This window comes from Bos grunniens, chromosome 29, assembly GCF_055505025.1.
Source record: "Bos grunniens cultivar Pamir isolate PY7600 chromosome 29, Bosgru_T2T1.0, whole genome shotgun sequence".
NCBI lineage: Eukaryota > Metazoa > Chordata > Mammalia > Artiodactyla > Bovidae > Bos > Bos grunniens.
Genome location: NC_141193.1, coordinates 23,384,495 through 23,404,728, shown reverse-complemented (window position 1 = coordinate 23,404,728; position 20,234 = coordinate 23,384,495). Strand labels below are relative to the sequence as shown.

General features: G+C 39.1%; 1 protein-coding gene across 1 annotated transcript; it reads right to left on the bottom strand.

Annotated features, from left to right (window-relative positions):
* Positions 1 to 2,777: 2,777 nt before the first annotated feature.
* Positions 2,778 to 3,728, bottom strand: LOC147342297 (olfactory receptor 8B3). The gene has a single exon (XM_086384047.1). It carries the CDS (start codon positions 3,720 to 3,722, stop codon positions 2,778 to 2,780), a length of 945 nt encoding a protein of 314 aa, XP_086240173.1. The 5' UTR covers positions 3,723 to 3,728.
* Positions 3,729 to 20,234: the final 16,506 nt, after the last annotated feature.

Genomic DNA, 20,234 nt, shown 5'->3' with positions numbered 1-20,234 from the left:
TTACAGTAAAACCATATGCCTTTTTCAAAATATTTTGTGTCAAGTAGATAGTAATAAATACAAATTTGATGACAAACTGCCCATCATACTTATTGGGATCCTGAGATACATATGTATTATTCCTCTAATCACCCTCTCTTAATGCTATGTTTGACAATAAATGGTAGGATTGCATGTATTCTCTTGAGTACTAAATGCATTTGCCTGATAGAGGTTCTCAGAAGCAGGTGGCAGATGAAACAGATTTTTGTTATTTTCAAAGAGAACAAGAAAAGCAAGATCAAAGGAAAAGTGTTACAAAAAATAGAACAAAATATCAAATATGAAACGACGCCAGTCCAGGTTGGATGCAGGATACAGGATGCTTGGGACTGGTGCACTGGGATGACCCAGAGGGATGGTACAGGGAGGGAGGTGGGAGGGGGGGTTCAGGATGGGGAACACATGTACACCCGTGGCAGATTCATGTTGATGTATGGCAAAATCAATACAGTATTGTAAAATAATTAGCCTCCAATTAAAATAAATTTATATTAAAAAATAGAACGGAATGACATCAGGTGGACCTGTTTCTACATTAAGCTGTTTACAATTTGCAATGAAGACATTTCTTTAAATCCCTCTGACTATCATTTTGGTTCAGCCACTCATTCATGTCCAGCTCTTTGTGACCCTATGGACTGCAAGCTTCCCTGTCCACCACCAACTCCCGGGGCTTGCTCAAACTCATGTCCATCGAGTCACTGATGTCATCCAACTCTCATCCTCTGTCATCCCCTTCTCCTCCTGCCTTTAATTTTGCCCAGCATCAGGGTCTTTTCTAATGAGTCAGTCCTTCACATCAGGTGGCCAAAGTATTGGAGTTTCAGCTTCAGCATCAGTCCTTCCAATGAATATTCAGGACTAATTTCTTTTATGATTGACTGGTTTGAATTGCCTGCAGTCCAAGGGACTCAAGAGTCTTCTCCAACATCACAGTTCAAAAGCAAAACTTCTTTGGCGTTCAGCTTTCTTTATGCTCCAACTCTCACATCCACACATGACTATGGGAAAAACCATAGCTTTGACTAGATGGACCTTTGTCAGCAAAGTAATGTCTCTGCTTTTTAATATACTGTCTAGGTTGGTCACAGCTTTTCTTCCAAGGAGCAAGCATCTTTTAATTTCATGGCTTCAGTCACCATCTGCAGTGACTTGGGACCCCATGCCATTGTTTCCATTGTTTCCCCATCTATTTGTCAAGAAGTGATGGAACCCAAAGCCATGATCTTATTTTTTAGAATGTTGAGTTTTAAGCCAGCTTTTTCACTCACCTTTTTCACTTTCATCAAGAGGCTCTTTAGTTCCTCTTCACTTTCTGTCATAAGGGTGGTGTTGATTACGTACCTGAGGTTATTGGTATTTCTCTCAGCAATCTTGATTCCAGCTTGTGCTTCATGCAGCCTGGCATTTTGCATGATGTACTCTGCATAGAAGTTAAATAAGCAGGGTGACAATATGCAGCTTTGACATACTCCTTTCCCAATTTGGAACCAGTCCATTGTTCCATGTCCGGTTCTAACTATTGCTTCTGGATCTGCAGAGAGATTTCTCAGGAGGCAGGTCGTGTGTTCTGGTATTCCCATCTCTTGAAGAATTTTCCACAGTTTATTGTGATTGACACACTCAATGGTTTTAGGGTAGTCAATGAAGCAGAAGTAAATGTTTTTCTGGAACTCTTGCTTTTTCTGTGATCCAACGGATGTTGGCAATTTGATCTCTGGTTCCTCTGCCTTTTCTAAATCCAGCTTGAATATCTGGGAGTTCTCAGTTCATTTACTGTTGAAGCACAGCTTGTAGAATTTTGAGCATTACTTTACTGGCGTGTAATATGAGTGCAATCATGTGGTAGTCTGAACATTCTTTGGCATTGCCTTTCTTATGGGATTGGAATGAAAACTGACCTTTTCCATTCCTGTGGGCACTGCTGAGTTTTCCACATTTGCTGGCATATTAAGTGCAGCACTTTTAATAGCATCATCTTTTAGGATTTAAAATAGCTCAGCTGGAATTCCATCACCTCCACTAGCTTTGTTTGTAGTGATGCTTCCTAAGGCCCACTTGACTTCTCATTCCATGATGTCTGGTTCTAGGTGAGTGATCATACCATTGTGGTTATCTGGGTTATGAAGATCTTTTTTTGTATAGTCCTTCTGTGTATTCTTGCCACCTCTTCTTAATATCTTCTGCTTCTGTTAGGTCCATACCATTTCTGTTCTTTATTGAGCCCATATTTGCATGAAATGTTCCCTTGGTATCTCTAATTTTCTTGAAGGGATCTCTAGTCTTTCCCATTCTATTTTTTTCCTCTATTCCTTTGCACTGATCGCTGAGGAAGGCCTTCTGACTATACCAGTAACAATATTGTTTCATAAAAGAATTATTCTGTAGTGTTTGGCACTTTTGTGTCTAGACCATCAAACTCTAATTTTATCTTTATGTATTTAAGAAACACCACACTTGTTCAATTTGGAATAGCCCATTAGTCAAAGGTAGTTTGACAAAAATCAATTCATATTTTCCTTTTATAAAGATGCCATTAGTTGTTTACTAAAACTGTTACAAGTTAGAAGAGATATGTAGGAATGAGACAAGAACAGCTACAAGAAAAATGATAAGACAAGTCTATTACACCACACATAATATAATCCGTAGAGGTAATGCAATTTTGAACAAATCTCATGATAGATAATAAAAATTAAGTACAAAATTGAATGTCTTTACATTATTGTTACTAATTAGAACATGTTTATCCTCTGGATTTTAAATACGGATCTCCTCAGTGCAATTTTTACATCTTTGTTTCTCAAACTATAAATCAAAGGATTGAGCATGGGCACCACATTAGTATAGAAGACAGAAGAAATTTTTCCCTGCTCCATAGAACCGGGAGAAGAATATTTAAGGTACATGAATGCCGCTGAACCAAAAAAAAGAGAAAGAGCAATCATGTGGGAGCTACAGGTACTAAAGGCTTTCGATCTTCCTTGAGAAGATTTGATATGAAGAATGCTAGTAAGGATGAAGATGTAAGAAATTAGGATGGTGAAACTGGGTACTGTGATGTTAATACCCACGACAATGAGAACTACCACCTCATTGACATAGGTGCTGGTACAAGAGAGTTGGAGGAGTGGGAGGATGTCACACAAGTAATGGTTGATGACATTCACATTGCAGAAGGTTAGTCTAAGCATGCACCCTGTATGCACAGACGCTCCAGCAAACCCCATCACATATGCAGCCAAAGAGAGCACCAAACAGACATGATGGGACATGGAGACCTTATACAGCAGGGGATTACAGATGGCCACATAGCGATCATAGGCCATTGAGGTCAACATATAGCACTCAGAGATGACAAAAAGGAGAAAGAAAAACAGCTGAGTCATGCACCCCACATACGAGATGGTATTCTCCCTGAATACAAAGTTCATCAGCATCTTGGGGGTGAAAACAGAAGAGTAACAGAGATCAATGAAGGACAGGTTGAAGAGGAAATAGTACATGGGGGTGTGGAGGTGAGAATTTAGACCAATAAGAATGATTAAGCCCAGGTTGCCCACCATGGTGACAACAAAGATCACTAGAAACAGGTGAAAGAGGGGTTGCTGGAGCTCTGGACGGTCTGTTAATCCAGCAAGAATAAATTCAGTCACTAAGGAGTCATTTCTAGCCAGCATTCTCAACTTCAGAAATCTGTGAGAACAGAAGAAAATTTCATTAGTAGGGAACACAGCTCTGTCCTTTACAAACTCACTTTTACATGAGCTTTATTTATGAGAAAGAATCTCAATCTGGCAGAAATCATGTAAACACTTCTTTGCCTCATAGTGTCTTGAAGCCACACAGTTCTCAACATTTAAATTACTGTCTTTTGAATGAACTGCATGTGACAAACAACTGTTCTATCTTCACTAGAAAACAGAGAGATACAGTAGCTGAGGAACTTGCTGATGGGCTTCAGCAGTGGGAAGGTATCCCCAGTTCTCCCCATATTCATCTGATTTACCACTTCCTACTTTCTACTCATGTTTCCACCATCCTACTACACACTGCAGGTTCCTTCAAAAAGGGATTCCTACAGGGAAAAGACCATGCAGATATTCTGCAACCAGGAAGTCTCTCATAGTCTCTAAAGTTTCAGATACTTAAAGAATCCAGGAAGTAAAAAATTGGTAACAGATATTGAGGTGAACCTTGATATCTGAAATTTTATACTTAACCATACATTTCAGGGTTTCCACACACTGCCCTCCTCTGTCCTGTCCTAGTTGCACAGAGACTGAATAAAGGAATTTGGATGTTCTTTCCTAGGTTTTGAAGGATGGCAAGAATGAGAAAATAATGAATTTGAGTGCTGATTAAGTTAGTTGTTAAGTTTCTGAAAACATTTCAAGCTGTATACTTACTAGCAAAGGATACCTTGTTATATCTCAGTGAAAAGGATAACTGACACATTTTGTTATAACTAAATCAGGCTACTGTGACCATTAAATAGATAGGAGAAAGGAAGGTAATGAGTTAGTTTTGCAATGTAAGAATAAGTTGAGTATCTCCACACTCATTCTCTGCCTGTATTTATACTGGTTGTATTAAAGATGAAAGAATGATCTTTAATTCTAGCTTGGTACTTTGCCTAAACTTTACTGTAATGTTGACTTCATGTAATATAAACTTAAAAGGAGTGTTTTTGTTTCCTGTATAACCTAAATAAGAGTTGTTAACATTTTCATAGAAAACACGTTTTAATGAATCTCTAAGGTCCTCATCAAGACTAATCCCAAAAATGTCAACTTGTTGTTGTTCAGTAACCAAGGCATGTCTGACTCTTTGTGTACAGTACATCTCAATTTAAAAAAATTTAGGAAAAAAAAAACAAATCTCTTCTGATATTGCTATGTTCTGGATTTGTCACTTGAAACTGCTATAATTCTCTTGCTACCAGAATGAAGATAAAGCCAAGACAGAGGGTATGCTGAGAACAATACAGGCAGTAGAGTCAGAGCTCCTGACTTTGGACTTTTGGGTTATTCAATATAAATACTTTCCTCATTTTCAGAGGAATTTAGCAAAATACAGAAACTTGGTTAACTCACTCTCCATCCATTGACAGAACTCAGTGCTGACCCTTTATGCATGTTTCACCTCCAATGTCTTGGAAGAAGAACTGGCCTAGGGGATATCAAAGCCGAGCGGATGTACCCACAGAATCTTCTTCCTTCACAGGCAAAGAATCATGGCATAAATCTCACAGTCTCAATGTTCCAAGAGTCAGTCTATGATTTAGATCAAACTTGTAGCTATAAATTTATCAAGAGATTTTGAAAGGAAACCACAGGCAGACATCTGAATCATCATGTCATAGAGCACATAGCATTTGCTTAAGGTTTATAATCCTTTTGAACCTGATTAGAAATCCAGGTACAGGCGCCCCCAGGGACCTTCCCATCATGATAAACTCTGCAGGGAAGAAATCAGTGTGTATGTTTACACCCTAACTGTGACAGTAAATGTTAATTTCCCATCACAGATTATACACTCCCCAGAGCATAAAAGAAATGATTCTCTGCCCTCCCTTATAAAGATGCAAATAATTCAGGTCATTGAAAATTCACTAATTATAATTCTAGGCAACATTAGTTTTAAGAATTTTAGTTCATAAAGATATACAAACATTTAAGGAAAGATTATTTACTATGGCCCTTTACAAACTCCCTGGTGGCTCAGCTGGTAAAAAATCTGCCTGCAATGTGAGAGAACTGGGTTTGATCCCTAGGTTGGGAAGATCCCCTGGAGAAAGGAAGGGCTACCCACTCTAGAATTCTGGCCTACAGAATTCCATGGACTCAATAGTCCATGGGATCACAAAGAGTCAGACACAACTGAGCCACTTTCACTTACAACAATTGAATCTCTTTAAATAATCAGCTTATGAAAATGTTATAGACATAAACCAAAGGATTTTTAATAGATTTCAGAGGTTATTGTTTAATAAATCACTATTTACTTAAGAATAATCCCATAGAAATTTACTTTAACATATTCTGACTCAATATGTGTTTGATAGATTAAAATTAAATCTATGACAAAAATCCCTGTAAATAAGCCTCATTATAAAGAAGTATGACTAAAATTCCCATGTATGTATTAGCTTACAGTTATACTTGTGAGACCATGGAGAAGGAAATGGCAACCCACTACAGTATTCTTGCCTGGAGAATCCCATGGGCCGAGGAGCCTGGTGGGCTACAATCCATGGGGTCACAAAGAGTTGGACATGACTGAGTGACTCACACACACACACACACACACACACACACACACACACAAGCTGTGAGAAGAAAATTTTATTCAGAAATTATTACTGAGTCCCACAAAATTTCAAAAATATTGGATAGATTTCCTTGAAATCCACCCAACTTCCTACCACAGCAACTGTAGTATAAAAGCAAAACTATAGACTCTATTTAGCTTTGAGAAATTTTATATGCAGCACATGTTTCTGTCTGACCTATGTGATTTGATCACTTTTATAGATTCATGTAGCTACCACCACAATCATACACAGAACTCATTTACTAACGTAAAGGAACTCCCTTACATTACCCCTTTACAGTCACACCTATCCCCTCCCACCTTCACCTCTGTCTTCTAAAAACCACTAACTTACTTGTTCTTCATCTCTATAGGTGGGTTGTTAAGACAACAAATGAAACTATACAATATATAACTTCTGATATTGGCATTTTCCCCTAAGCATGATGCTCTTAAGTCCATCCTAGTTGTATCAACAGCTTGTCCTTTTATTGCTGAGTGGTATTCCATTTTATACAACCCACATTTATTCAAACTTCTGTAGTAAGTTAAAAATTACTAGGTTCTTGTTTAATGCAAAGCTAAATCTGTTTTATTTATGGAAAGTGTTTCAGGGGCAGGGGATATAAGATGTTCAGACTGGTTCTTCTTATAATATTCTTTTTTAAATAAGTTTTATGATGGCATAATTTAGATACAATAACGTGCTCTCATTTTAAGAATACAGTTCAACAACTTTCAAAAGAATACAGTTACATTGAAGACCACCATGGTCAAGATCTAGAGCATTTCCATCACCCCCAAAAGTTTCCTTATCCTCATTAACAATCCACCCCTGTCATTTTTAATCATGAAAGAACATTGAAAGTTCTCAAATGTTTTTCCTGCAGCTACTGAAATATTATATGATTTTTATCTTTCATTCTATTAATCTGGTATAGCACATTTACTGATTAGTGTATGTTGAACCACTCTTGCATTCCATGGTTAAATCCCACTTGATTACAGGGCATGATTTTTTAACGTGCTATTGAACTGGTCTGTCAGAATTCTGTTGAGAATTTTTGCATCTATATTCATCAGAGACATCGGCTTGTAGTTTTCTTTTCTTATAGTGTCTTTACCTGATGTTGGTGAGAGGATAATTCTGGTTGTAAAATAGTTTTGAGAGTGTTCTCTTTCTTCCACTTGGGAAAAGTTTGAGAAGTTTTAGCATTTATTCTTATTTAAACATTTGACAGGTGGGAAAGGAGTAACTTCATAGTGTTTCACCAGTAATACCATCTATTTTCTGGTCCTGGGGTTTTCTTTGTTGGGAGGTTTCTGATTATTGATTCAATCTCCTTACTTGTCATTGATCTGTTTAGATTTTTTCTGTTTCTTCGTAATTCAGTCTTGTTAGACTTGTTTCTAAGAATTTATCCATGTCTTCTAGGCTATTCAATTTGTTTGAGTATAACTGTTCATAATAATCTGATCCTTTGTATTATTGTGGTATCCGCTGTAATGTTTCCTCTTCATCATGGTATCATTACCATCTCTGTCTCATTACAATTGTTGAGCTAAAGTTTATTTTGTCTGATATAAATATGGTTACTGCTGTTGTTTTCTGGTTTCCACTTGCATAGAACACCGTTTCTCATCCCCTCACTTTCAGTCTGTGTGTGTCCTTAAAGCTGAAGTAAGTCTCTTGTGGGAAGCACATAATTGAGTCTGTTTTTTTTGTTTTGTTTAATCCATCCAGCAATTCTACTTCTTTTGATTGCAGAATTTAAGTCACTTACTATTAAAATAATGATTGACAAGTAAGGAATAAAGCCCACCTAATTGTTCTCTTGTGTGGATCACAATAAACTGTGGAAAATTCTGAAAGAGATGGGAATACCAGACCACCTGATCTGCCTCTTGAGAAATTTGTATGCAGGTCAGGAAGCAACAGTTAGAACTGGACATGGAACAACAGACTGGTTCCAAATAGGAAAAGGAGTACGTCAAGGTTGTATATTGTCACCCTGTTTATTTAACTTATATGAAGAGTACATCATGAGAAACGCTGGACTGGAAGAAACACAGCTGGAATCAAGATTGCCAGGAGAAATCTCAATCACCTCAGATATGCAGATGACACCACCCTTATGGCAGAAAGTGAAGAGGAACTAAAAAGCCTCTTGATGAAAGTGAAAGTGGAGAGTGAAAAAGTTGGCTTAAAGCTCAACATTCAGAAAACGAAGATCATGGCATCCGGTCGCATGACTTCGTGGGAAATAGATGGGGAAACAGTGGAAACAGTGTCAGACTTTATTTTTCTGGGCTTCAAAATCACTGCAGATGGTGACTGCAGCCATGAAATTAAAAGATGCTTACTCCTTGGAAGGAAAGTTATGACCAACCTAGATAGCATGTTCAAAAGCAGAGACATTACTTTGCCAACAAAGGTTCGTCTGGTCAAGGCTATGGTTTTTCCTGGGGTCATGTATGGATGTGAGAGTTGGACTGTGAAGAAGGCTGAGCACCGAAGAATTGATGCTTTTGAACTGTGGTGTTGGAGAAGACTCTTGAGAGTCCCTTGGACTGCAAGGAGATCCAACCAGCCCATTCTGAAGGAGATCAGCCCTGGGATTTCTCTGGAAGGAATGATGCTAAAGCTGAAACTCCAGTACTGTGGCCACCTCCTGCGAAGAGTTGACTCTGTGGAAAAGACTCTGATGCTGGGAGGGATTAGGAGCAAGAGGAGAAGGGGACGACAGAGGATGAGATGGCTGGATGGCATCACTGACTTGATGGACATGAGTCTGAGTGAACTCCAGGAGTTGGTGATGGACAGGGAGGCCTGACGTGCTGCGATTCATAGGGTCGCAAAGAGTCGGACACGACTGAGCTACTGATCTGATCTGATCTGATCTGAATTGTTCTCTGGCTGTTTTGTAACTCCCTTGTTCTTTTCTTTCTCTCTTGCTGTCTTCTTTTATGATTTCATGATTTTCTATAATGGTATGTTTCTATTCCCTTCTCTTTATTCTTTTGTATTAATATAGTCTTTTGTTTTGTGATTACCATGAGACTTACATAAGATATCCTACAGATATAACTCTTAAGGTGATAACACTTTGATAACACACAAAAACACTATGAAGTTACTCCTTTCCCACATTTTATGTTTTGATGTCACAATTTACCTCTTTTTATATTGTGTACCCATTAGCAAGTTACTGTAGTTTTAGCTATTTTTAAATAGTTCTGTCCTTTAACATTTACTAGAGTTGGCTGGTTAACACATCACCATCTTACAGTATGTATTCTGAATTTGACTTTATATTTATATTTGCCAATATGTTGCATACTTTCTTATGTTTCATGTTACTAATTAGTGTCCTCTTGTTTCAGCTTGAAGAACTCCTTTCAGTAACTCTTATAAAGTCAAGTGCTAATTAATTCTCTCAGATGTTCTTTGGGAAAATCTTTATCTCACCTTCATTTTTGAAAGATAACTTTGCTGGGTAAAGTATTCTTGATTGGCAGGGCAGTTTTTTCTTTCAGCACTTTGAGTATATTGTCTCATTCTATTCAATCTCCTGGCAGTCTAATGAGAGCTCCTTTGTTTTTCCTCTGGATTTTTCTTAAATTCTTTTATTTCAGAGTGCTTAATTATGTGTCTTAGAGAAGATCATTTTGAGTTGAAATATTGGGGTGACCTATTAACTTTATAATTTGGATGTCCAAATATCTCCCCATATTTGGGAAGTTCTTAGCCATTATTCCTTTAAGAATGCTTTCCATTCTCCATTCTTCTTCCTCTGGGACTCTAATACTGTCTACAATATTCCTCTTGATGGCATCCCACGTTTCACATAAATTTTCTTCACTCTTTTTCATTTTTTCCCTTTGCTCTCTACTTACTGTATAATTTCAAATGTCCTATCTTCTACCTCACAGACTCGTCCTTCTGCTTGATCTAATCCGCTGCTGCTCTTATCACATTTTTTCACTTCATTCACTGCATTATTAAGCTCCAAGATTTCTTTTTCTTTCTTATGATTTCTATCAGTATCTCTTTATTAAGCTTATCATTTTGTTTTCTGTTTTCATGATTTCACTGTACCGCCTTTCTCTGTTTTCCTGTAGCTCACTGGACTTCCTTAATACAGCTATTTTGAATTCTTCATCAGACAAATCACATATCTCCATTTCCTTGGACTCTGTCTCTAGAAAATTACTGTGACCTTTGTTGATGTCATGTTACACTGATTTTTCAAATTCCTTTAATATTGTTTTAATATCTTCAAAACTGATCAGTCACATGCCTCTGGTCCTTCTGACTAGCTTCAGGAGAGAATCACCTTCTGGCAGTCCTGCTAGTAAGTCTGAAGCTTTCTCAGATCTTTTTTACATGATACCTGCTCTACATTTCCTCATTTCAATTTATAGCAGAACTCTTATACTTACATGCTTTCTTTCAACCTTGCAAAGCTAGGTCAGTTGCTAATAGCCTCCTTTGTGCTTTCCCTAGGGTGGTGCTGCATGCTCAAGTCTGTGGTTTTCCCCAGGCCTGCAGAGCTGGGCCAGAATTTGAGTTGGTCTTATAATTATTCAAAGACGGGATATGCCCCACTATTAACTTTCTGTGAAAATGCACATCATCACTTGTGTGTTTGTGCACTATCTTAACAATAAAATGTGCATAATCACACTTTAGGAGATGTCTTACGCTGCAAGATGTGGGAAGATGAGGACAAGAGGCTCTCAAGATCTGGACTGGGCTCCCAGTAAATGGCCTCTCCATGGGCAGAATGCTCCACTGCCTGTTACAGTTCTCCTTTAGCAACAGGTCTGGAATGGTCATCTCAAAACAGTGACACACCAGGCTACATGAAAACATTTTGGCAGCAAACACATTAAGGTCAAAAAACACTCAAGTTCATCTAGCACCCACTGACCTTTTCCACCTGAACAAAACTCCCTGCTGTCACCACTCCCACCAAGTGAGCAGTGGCATTGTTGAACAAGGAGCTTTCAGAGAGCAAAAGTGCCCCCAAGCCCCACCACCCTCCCTTCTTCATGCTGGGAGACAGAACTGTGACTTTGGCTCAGTGGCCTTGTTTCTTAAATTTTTTTTCCTGAAATTTCTTATAACTAAAATTAAAAACAAAAGTCTATTCATAATGAAATAGCAGAAACAGTATTTTCACAGTACTAGCACCTACATGGCTAGGGTGTGTGTGGGGAAGGGGGCACTTTCTAAACATTTGGTACCAAAGGTATCATTCCAAATCAAAGTTATCCTCTAGAGCTGAAAAAAAAAAAAAAAACAAGAAAGGTAAGAGGACATATTTTGCAGTTTGGTTACAAAGAGGAAAGGCTCCAAAAACAGGATGGAGTTGGGGTCTTCCAGGCACCTGTAAAAGCAGGGACCACTGCCACCTCATGCGGTGCCCATGAGGTGCCCATGAGGACCCTCCTAGTAGTGTCCTGGGGCTCAGCAGCTATCATTCTTGCCTTCACCTATTCAACAACAAGCGCTCCACATTCAGCCCCTTTCCAGGCATGGCTGGGAATGGTATCTGTGTGCCTGTGGGGCATGCCAGGGACTATTCATGGGCAGGGACGTCATCTATCTAGACCAGGTTTGATTGTGTGCAAAACCTAATGTATCCACTCCTCACGACATGCTGGCCAGAGCCTTGGGGTAGGAGTCAGCCAGGTTTCTTCATTTGACCTGGACAGGGCAACCCCTTAAGGAGCCCCTGCCCCCTTGTCAATGACCAGTCCTATTGTACTTCCCAAGAAAGGCATTTTTTAATCTGGCTCCACCCCTCCCTCAAAAACTGCCTGAAACAAGCTCTGCTTCCTCATAGCAAAAGGATAAGCCATCAGGAAAGGAAATTAAAAACAACTGCTTCTAGGAAGGAACACTATGACAAACCTAGACAGTGTGTTAAAAAGCAAAGACATCATTTTGCCAACAAAGTTCTGTATAGTCAAGGCTATGGTCTTTACAGAAGTCATGAACGATTTTGAGAGCCTGACCACAAAGAAGGCAGAGGGCCCAAGAATTGATGCTTTCCAACTGTGGTACTAGAGAACATTCTCACTGAGAGTCCCTTGAATAACAAGGAGATAAAACCAATCAATCTTAAAGGAAATCAACCCTGACTACTCACTGGAAGGCCTGATGCTGAAACCAATACTTTGGCCACCTGATGCAAAAAGCAAACTCACTTGAAAAAACCCTAATGCTGGGAAAAATTGAAGGCAGGAGAAATGGGCAACAGAGGATGAGATGGTTGGTTGGCATCACTGATGCAATGGACGTGAACTTGAGCAAACTCCGGGAGATGCTGGGGGACAGTGAGGCCTTGCCACCTGCAGTCCATGGGGTCACAGAAGAGTCAGACACACAACTTGGCGACTGAACAACAAGCAAGAAAGGTGCCTGCAGGCAGGCGGGTAGGCAGTGTGGAAATGGGAACACAAGCATGACAGGAAGTGAGTCTCCATCTGCCTAAAATGCAAGTGGGAGAGAAAGGGCCTGAGGAGGTGGGAAGTCCCAATACAGAGGATGGTGGCTGCTAGGGACAGCAAAGATGCAAAGAGTGAAGAAGCTGTAGAGCCAGGAAATTATGAGCACAGGGAAATCCTGAGAACACAGAAAACTCAAGAGAGGAGGCCTTAAGAAAATGGGGGAACTGAAGTACAGAAAGGTGACCCCTACAAAATGGTGGACTGAGGCACAAACAGATGGGACCCTGAAGCGAAAGATGGCCCAAAAGGGGCCTGAAGCCCAAAGACATGGTGGAGGCACACGTGTGAGAACAAGAGGCTGAGAGCCCAGATACTGGGGTGTGAGAAGAGACCAGAGTTGGGGAAGAAAGGCCTGGGACAGTGAGGGCCCAGACCCCGGAGACCAGGGAGGCCAAGGTCAAGGGCAGGGCATCCACTGGGTGGGCCCCAAGGGGAGCCGCGGTCTGGCTATGCTCAGCGGCTTCCAGGATCTTGCGTGTGAACTCACTCACCTGATGGGCCCCCGTGTCCTCCTCAGCCACATCCTCTGGCCGGCCGGGGCCTTGCGCCTCCATTTTGCAGAATCTCCCAGATGGCTGTGAGCAGTCTTCTCGTGCGCATGCTCCACTCGACACCACATAAGGGTCCTCCCAGCCATGGGCAGCTCAGCTGGCCTGGGACCCCCAGGCTCCAAAGCAAAAAGATGCACCTTTGTCCTTGTGGGACACGTCAGGGGCCAGGCTGCCAGCAGCTGGTGGGCAGCCTAGCTTGAGGCTGCTGTAGGCCATGGCAGATGGCGCTGGCCACTGATCTGCCTGAGTGGCTTCTGTGCCGTCCATCTCGCAATTGCTACCGTACAAGGCCTCGGTGGTGGCCCAGGCCACACGTGCCCATAGCCCGTGAACCCCTACTCGTCTCCTTTGGAAGTCTTCTTGGGGGTCACTCCTGTCCAGCCGGCCACCCGGAGCCCTCAGGCTGCTTCCCTTAGGGCCCAGCCCATGCCAGAGACCGGGGAGCTCTCACTCAGGACTGAGCCAGGCCTCCAGCTGCTTCCTGCACTGTCCAAGTCTTCGGAGACTCTCCAAGGACAATAAGAGTGAGGCTGCCCCTATGCTAAGACACAGGTCTCCGGGAGAGGCTGCGGTGGGGCCTTGGGACTGCCTCTTGAGCTTTGGGAGGTTGTGATGGAGCCCCCTTGGCTCTCACGCCTGTTGAGCTGCAGGCAAGCCTAAAGCTGAAGCAGCGGTGGTGACTGGTGGGTGGAGTCGAGCGGATGGAGCATGTGTCCCTTACTTCCCGCAATATTATTTATCATAAGCTAATCAGTCTGGAAAAGGCATTTGAATACAAGATTTTTATTATATATCATTTATTATTGTTCCGTCAATCCCAGTACCTATGGAATAAGGTTTCAGAATTGCAAACACTGTGAGAAATGAATTCAGCAACTAGAGTACAGCATCTAAACACAATTCTTTTTATCTTTAACCTTAAAATATCCAGTCAAAATTTCGCACTGGGAGGAGTCCTTTGTAAAATATCACAGACTCCCTTTATTCTTACGTGAACTTAAACATTTTTTGAAACATCAGTATTTCTCATATTGTTGTGTGCATTGGTTGATTTCCAGAATGTTGGAATCATTGTGTTTGCCAATTTTGTCCAAGTTTATAGATGTGCCGTGGAGATTTGCTGACCTGCCCACTCAGCTATAACTGGACATTCCGCTGAAGAAGGTCCTTTTAATTTGACTTACCTATTGTTTTCAAAAAATATGAACTGTATTTGAAACTTCTGATATTTTTTGGTGGAAAAATCCAATTTTGGGTGGAAAAATCCAAACTCATTTGTTGCAAATGAATTTATGTTACATGAAACAGAACTTTTGGGTAAAACCACTAGTGACATTGTTTGCCAAAGAAGAAACTAGAGCCTTCTCATTTGAGAAGTGAGGTACAAAGATTACACAAATTTCAGTGATTGATTAACTGAGAATTAAAACTCCCTAAAATCTTATTTTGCAAAGTTTATTCATATTTCTAACTTCAAATTTAACCCATTTGACAGCTAAGTGTTTTGTCAGTTCATACTTTGGCTTACATATGTGAGGAGAAAATACTGTATTCGAGTTAATGTGAATAAACAGTAGAAAGTGACTCTAATTCACTGCTGTATGTCAACTATATCTCAATAAAAGTAGAAAAAATTACTAGCTCTTTTAAATAGAGTTAATTAAAAGAAGATGGGAATTCAGATCATTGGTTTGAGATTATAAAACCAGGATTGGCGAACAAAGCATCTTACAGATGTGGACACCAGCTTGGTAGACAGAGGTTCTGCAAGAGTGGGGCAAGCCAAAGGAATAGCAGCTGTACTGGTACTGACAAAGGATGTTCACCCAGTTCCGAGCAGTTGGCCACAGTTATATCATGTAATGTAGTTGTGAATATGTTTTGCCCTCACTGTCAGGAGAACAAAGGGAGTCAATGGTTCTACTCCCTGAAGTTCAGACTTGTGGGAAAGCATTTAAAGGAAGAGACTATCAAGTCAGATGGTCTGAAATTTAAATCCAGATTGAGTCTCCACTTTCTAATTGTGAGATTTTAGACAATTTATGTGACCTCTTTCACCCTTGGTATCCACATCTGTAACTTGAGAGTAATTGTCCTTTGAATTAAATGACTTATTACGTGTAAAATAATGAAACACTGCCTGAATCATAGAAGGAGTCTGACAAGTATTTGCTCTCCTTCTGCTCATTCCTGTTCACCAGTATGTATCACCTGAACCTGTCCCCCACTTGCCTCCTGAACAATTCTGTTTTATGTCTATTTATGTACCTCAAGTTAAAGTGCCCCAAACTGTATTCAACATTTACTTGTGATTCTCAATGCTGCTTCCCCACTGGTCATTATTTTCTTTTTTTTTTTTTAATTTATTTTATTTTTAAACTTTACAATATTGTATTAGTTTTGCCAAATATGGAAATGAATCCACCACAGGTATACCTGTGTTCCCCATCCTGAACCCTCCTCCCTCCTCCCTCCCCATACCATCCCTCTGGGTCATCCCAGTGCACCAGCTCCAAGCATCCAGTATCGTGCATCAAACCTGGACTGGCGACTCATTTCATACATGATATATACATGTTTCAATGCCATTCTCCCAAATATCCCCACCCTCTCCCTCTCCCACAGAGTCCATAAGACTGATCTATACATCAGTGTCTCTTTTGCTGTCTCATACACAGGGTTATTGCTACCATCTTTCTAAATTCCATATATATGCCTTAGTATACTGTATTGGTGTTTTTCTTTCTGGCTTACTTCACTCTGGATAATAGGCTCCAGTTTCATCCACCTCATTAGAACTGATTCAAATGTATTCTTTTTCATGGCTGAGTAATACTCCATTGTGTATAGGTACCACTGCTTTCTTATCCATTCATCTGCTATAGGACATCTAGGTTGCTTCCATGTCCTGGCTATTATAAACAGTGCTGCGATGAACATTGGGGTACACGTGTCTCTTTCCCTTCTGGTTTCCTCAGTGTGTATGCCCAGCAGTGGGATTGCTGGATCATAAGGCAGTTCTATTTCCAGTTTTTTAAGGTATCTCCACACTGTTCTCCATAGTGGCTGTACTAGTTTGCATTCCCACCAACAGTGTAAGAGGGTTCCCTTTTCTCCACACCCTCTCCAGCATTTATTGCTTGTAGACTTTTGGATCGCAGCCATTCTGACTGGCATGAAATGGTACCTCATTGTGGTTTTGATTTGCATTTCTCTGATAATGAGTGATGTTGGGCATCTTTTCATGTGTTTGTTAGCCATCTGTATGTCTTCTTTGGAGAAATGTCTAGTTAGTTTTTGGGCCCATTTTTTGATTGGGTCATTTATTTTTCTGGAGTTGAGCTGTAGGAGTTGCTTGTATATTTTTGAGATTAGTTGTCTGTCAGTTGCTTCATTTGCTATTATTTTCTCCCATTCTGAAGGCTGTCTTTTCACCTTGCTAATAGTTTCCTTTGTTGTGCAGAAGCTTTTAATTTTAATTAGGTCCCATTTGTTTATTTTTGCTTTTATTTCCAATATTCTGGGAGGTGGGTCGTAGAGGATCCTGCTGTGATGTATGTCGGAGAGTGTTTTGCCTATGTTCTCCTCTAGGAGTTTTATAGTTTCTGGTCTTACGTTGAGATCTTTAATCCATTTGGAGTTTAATTTTGTATATGGTGTTAGAAAGTGTTCCAGTTTCATTCTTCTACAAGTGGTTGACCAGTTTTCTCAGCACCACTTGTTAAAGAGATTGTCTTTAATCCATTGTATATTCTTGCTTCCTTTGTCAAAGATAAGGTGTCCATATGTGCATGGATTTTTCTCTGGGCTTTCTATTTTGTTCCATTGATCAATATTTCTGTCTTTGTGCCAGTACCGTACTGTCTTGATGACTGTGGCTTTGTAGTAGAGCCTGAAGTCAGGTAGGTTGATTCCTCCAGTTCCATTCTTCTTTCTCAAGATAGCTTTGGCTATTAGAGGTTTTTTGTATTTCCATACAAATTGTGAAATTATTTGTTCTAGCTCTGTGAAGAATACCGTTGGTAGCTTGATAGGGATTGCATTGAATCTATAAATTGCTTTGGGTGGTATACACATTTTCACTATATTGATTCTTCTGATCCATGAACATGGTATATTTCTCCATCTATTAGTGTCCTCTTTGATTTCTTTCACCAGTGTTTTATAGTTTTCTATATATAGGTCTTTAGTTTCTTTAGGTAGATATATTCCTAAGTATTTTATTCTTTCCGTTGCAATGGTGAATGGAATTGTTTCCTTAATTTCTCTTTCTGTTTTCTCATTATTAGTAAGCTTTTTTCACCCCTAGGCAACAAGCTAAATTCACAAACTAAATGTAAACATATTCTTCTCACTCAACTTTATCCAACCTCCAGTCTCAGAGAACATATCTCTTTGAAACCCTGGTCTCAGGGTACCCTGGTGTACCCTCTAAGGTACATTGATTTGATAAGCTTCTTGTCTAAAGTTTAAATTACTCTAATAGGGATAGGCTACCCACTCCAGTATTCTTGGGTTTTCCTGGTGGCTCAGACGGTAAAGAATCTGCCTGCAAAGTGGGAGACCTGTGTTTGATCCCTGGGCTGGGAAGATCCCCTGGAGAAGGAAATGGCAACCCATTCCAATATTCTTGCCTGGAGAGTCCCCATGGACAGAGGAGCCTGGTGGGCTACAGTCCATGAGGCCGCAAAGAGTCAAACACGACATGACTGAACAACTAAACACGCGATAGTTTCCAGTGTGAGTTCCTATGGAATCTTTTTTACCTCACTCTCACCATACACACATACACACCCACACTCTCTTTATTGCAATATGGTTATAACTAAAAATTTAGGTAAACATTGGCAGTTAACATTATTAAGATAATTTTAAACACTATTTACAGAGGTACATCAAATATAATTATTGCTTTCTTTTGATTTGTTGTTTTCCTTGAAGGGAATATTTTTAGGTGCTTTCATTTGCTTAATATTCCATAGATTTCTCTGATTTATCCCTTTTGTACAGATCTCCTTTCAGTATATTCAGCTGTAGCTATATGATGTTAGCTGCTGTTCTTAAAATGTTGCCTTCCTTAAGAAGTCTTTCTGAGAAATTCATGATCCACTCAAGTGTTGATACACTGTCCTCTTACTTTAGTGAAAATCTAACATCTCGAGATCCCTGTTCACCTTCTTTCTGAGGATTCTCTTCACCTCTTATGTATCTTAGATCCTCTGTTTTCTGCATCCTATATTTTCCTGTTTCTTGGTTTCTTCATTTTTTTAAATGAACTTTATTTTTTAGGACAGTTTTAGATTTATAGAAAAAAAATGAGCATAATACAAAGAATTCCCATATACTGCCAACTATTTCCCCAATTATTAACATTAACATCTTACAATGTGTTTGTTACAATTAGCAAGCCAGTGTTGTTATGTTATCATTAGCTAAAGTCCATACTATACACAGATTTCCTTACTATTTACTTAATGTCCTTTTTCAGTTCCAGGATCTCATCAAAGTTACATTACATTTAGTTGGTGTGCCTTTTTAGACTCCTCTTGACTATGTCGATGTTTTTCCTCATTTTTGATAACACAAATGCTCCATTAATTTCCTTAGAAAGGGTGCATGGAATGCAAACTTTAGAGACATTGCATTTCTGAAATTTCTTTAGTTTTGGCTTCCTATTTTTTTCATAGTTTAGTAAGGTATGAAATTCTAGTTTAAATGTAACTTTTTCTCAGCATTTTGAAGCCATTGAACCCCTGTGTTTAATTGGAATGCATTGAATGTCAGATCGGTTTTGGGGGAAATGGAAATGTTAACAACATCAGATCTTCCAATCCACAAACATGGTGTATCTCTCTTTATTTGTAAACTTTTTATTTCTCAGATCAAGGTTCTGAAGTTTTCAGTTTAGAGGTTTGTACATCTGTCATTAAATTTATTCCTAAGTAATTTTAGTTTTATGCTATTGTAAATGGTATTTTTATTAATTTCATTTTCCAAATATTTGTTGCTAGCATTTAGAAATGCAGTCAATTTATGTTTAATGACCTTATATCTTGAGATCTTGGTACATCTGCTTATTCTAATATTTTTATTTTGTGGATTTTCTACATTAATAATCATATTTTCTAAGAATAATGCTAATTTATCTTCTTTTTAAGCTTGATATCATTTTATTTTATTTTAATGTCTAATTTCACTAACTAAGCTCTTCACCAAATATAGAGAAAAGAGGACATTCTTCGCTTGTTTCCAATCTTACAGGGAAAGCTTTCAATTTTTACCATTAATTATGTTAGATTTTTTAATAAATTCCCTTTGCTAAATTGAGAGAATTCTTTTCTGTTCCTGTTTTTCTGAGATTTTTATGATAAATGGATATTTTTTACTGTATGCTTTTTCAGTATCTACTTATCTGATGATACTGTTTTCTCCTTTATTCTGTTAATATTGTGAATTATATTGAATGGTTTTCAGAGGTATAACCAACCTTGATTTCTTTTGCTCAACCCCACTTAATTATAAAGCATTATCATTTTTATAGAACACAATATTAGATTAGTAATATTGTATAAGTGATTTTTGCACTTATGTTTATAAGGAATATTGGTATATATTTTCCTTGTAATTCTATGTCTTATTTGGATATCCAGGTTATGCTGCCTCATAAAATATATTTGAAAAATGTTTTCTCTTTATCTCTTTTCTGAAAGAATTTGCAAACACTTGGTATTATTTCTTCTTTTCATGTATGATAAAATTAACCTGTGAAGCCATTAGGCTTGTGAGCACAAGATGTGAGCACATGTG

Coding starts and splice junctions, on each gene's coding strand:
- LOC147342297 (XM_086384047.1), bottom strand. CDS start 3,722: ATGCTGGCTAGAAATGACTCCTTAGTGACTGAATTTATTCTTGCTGGA.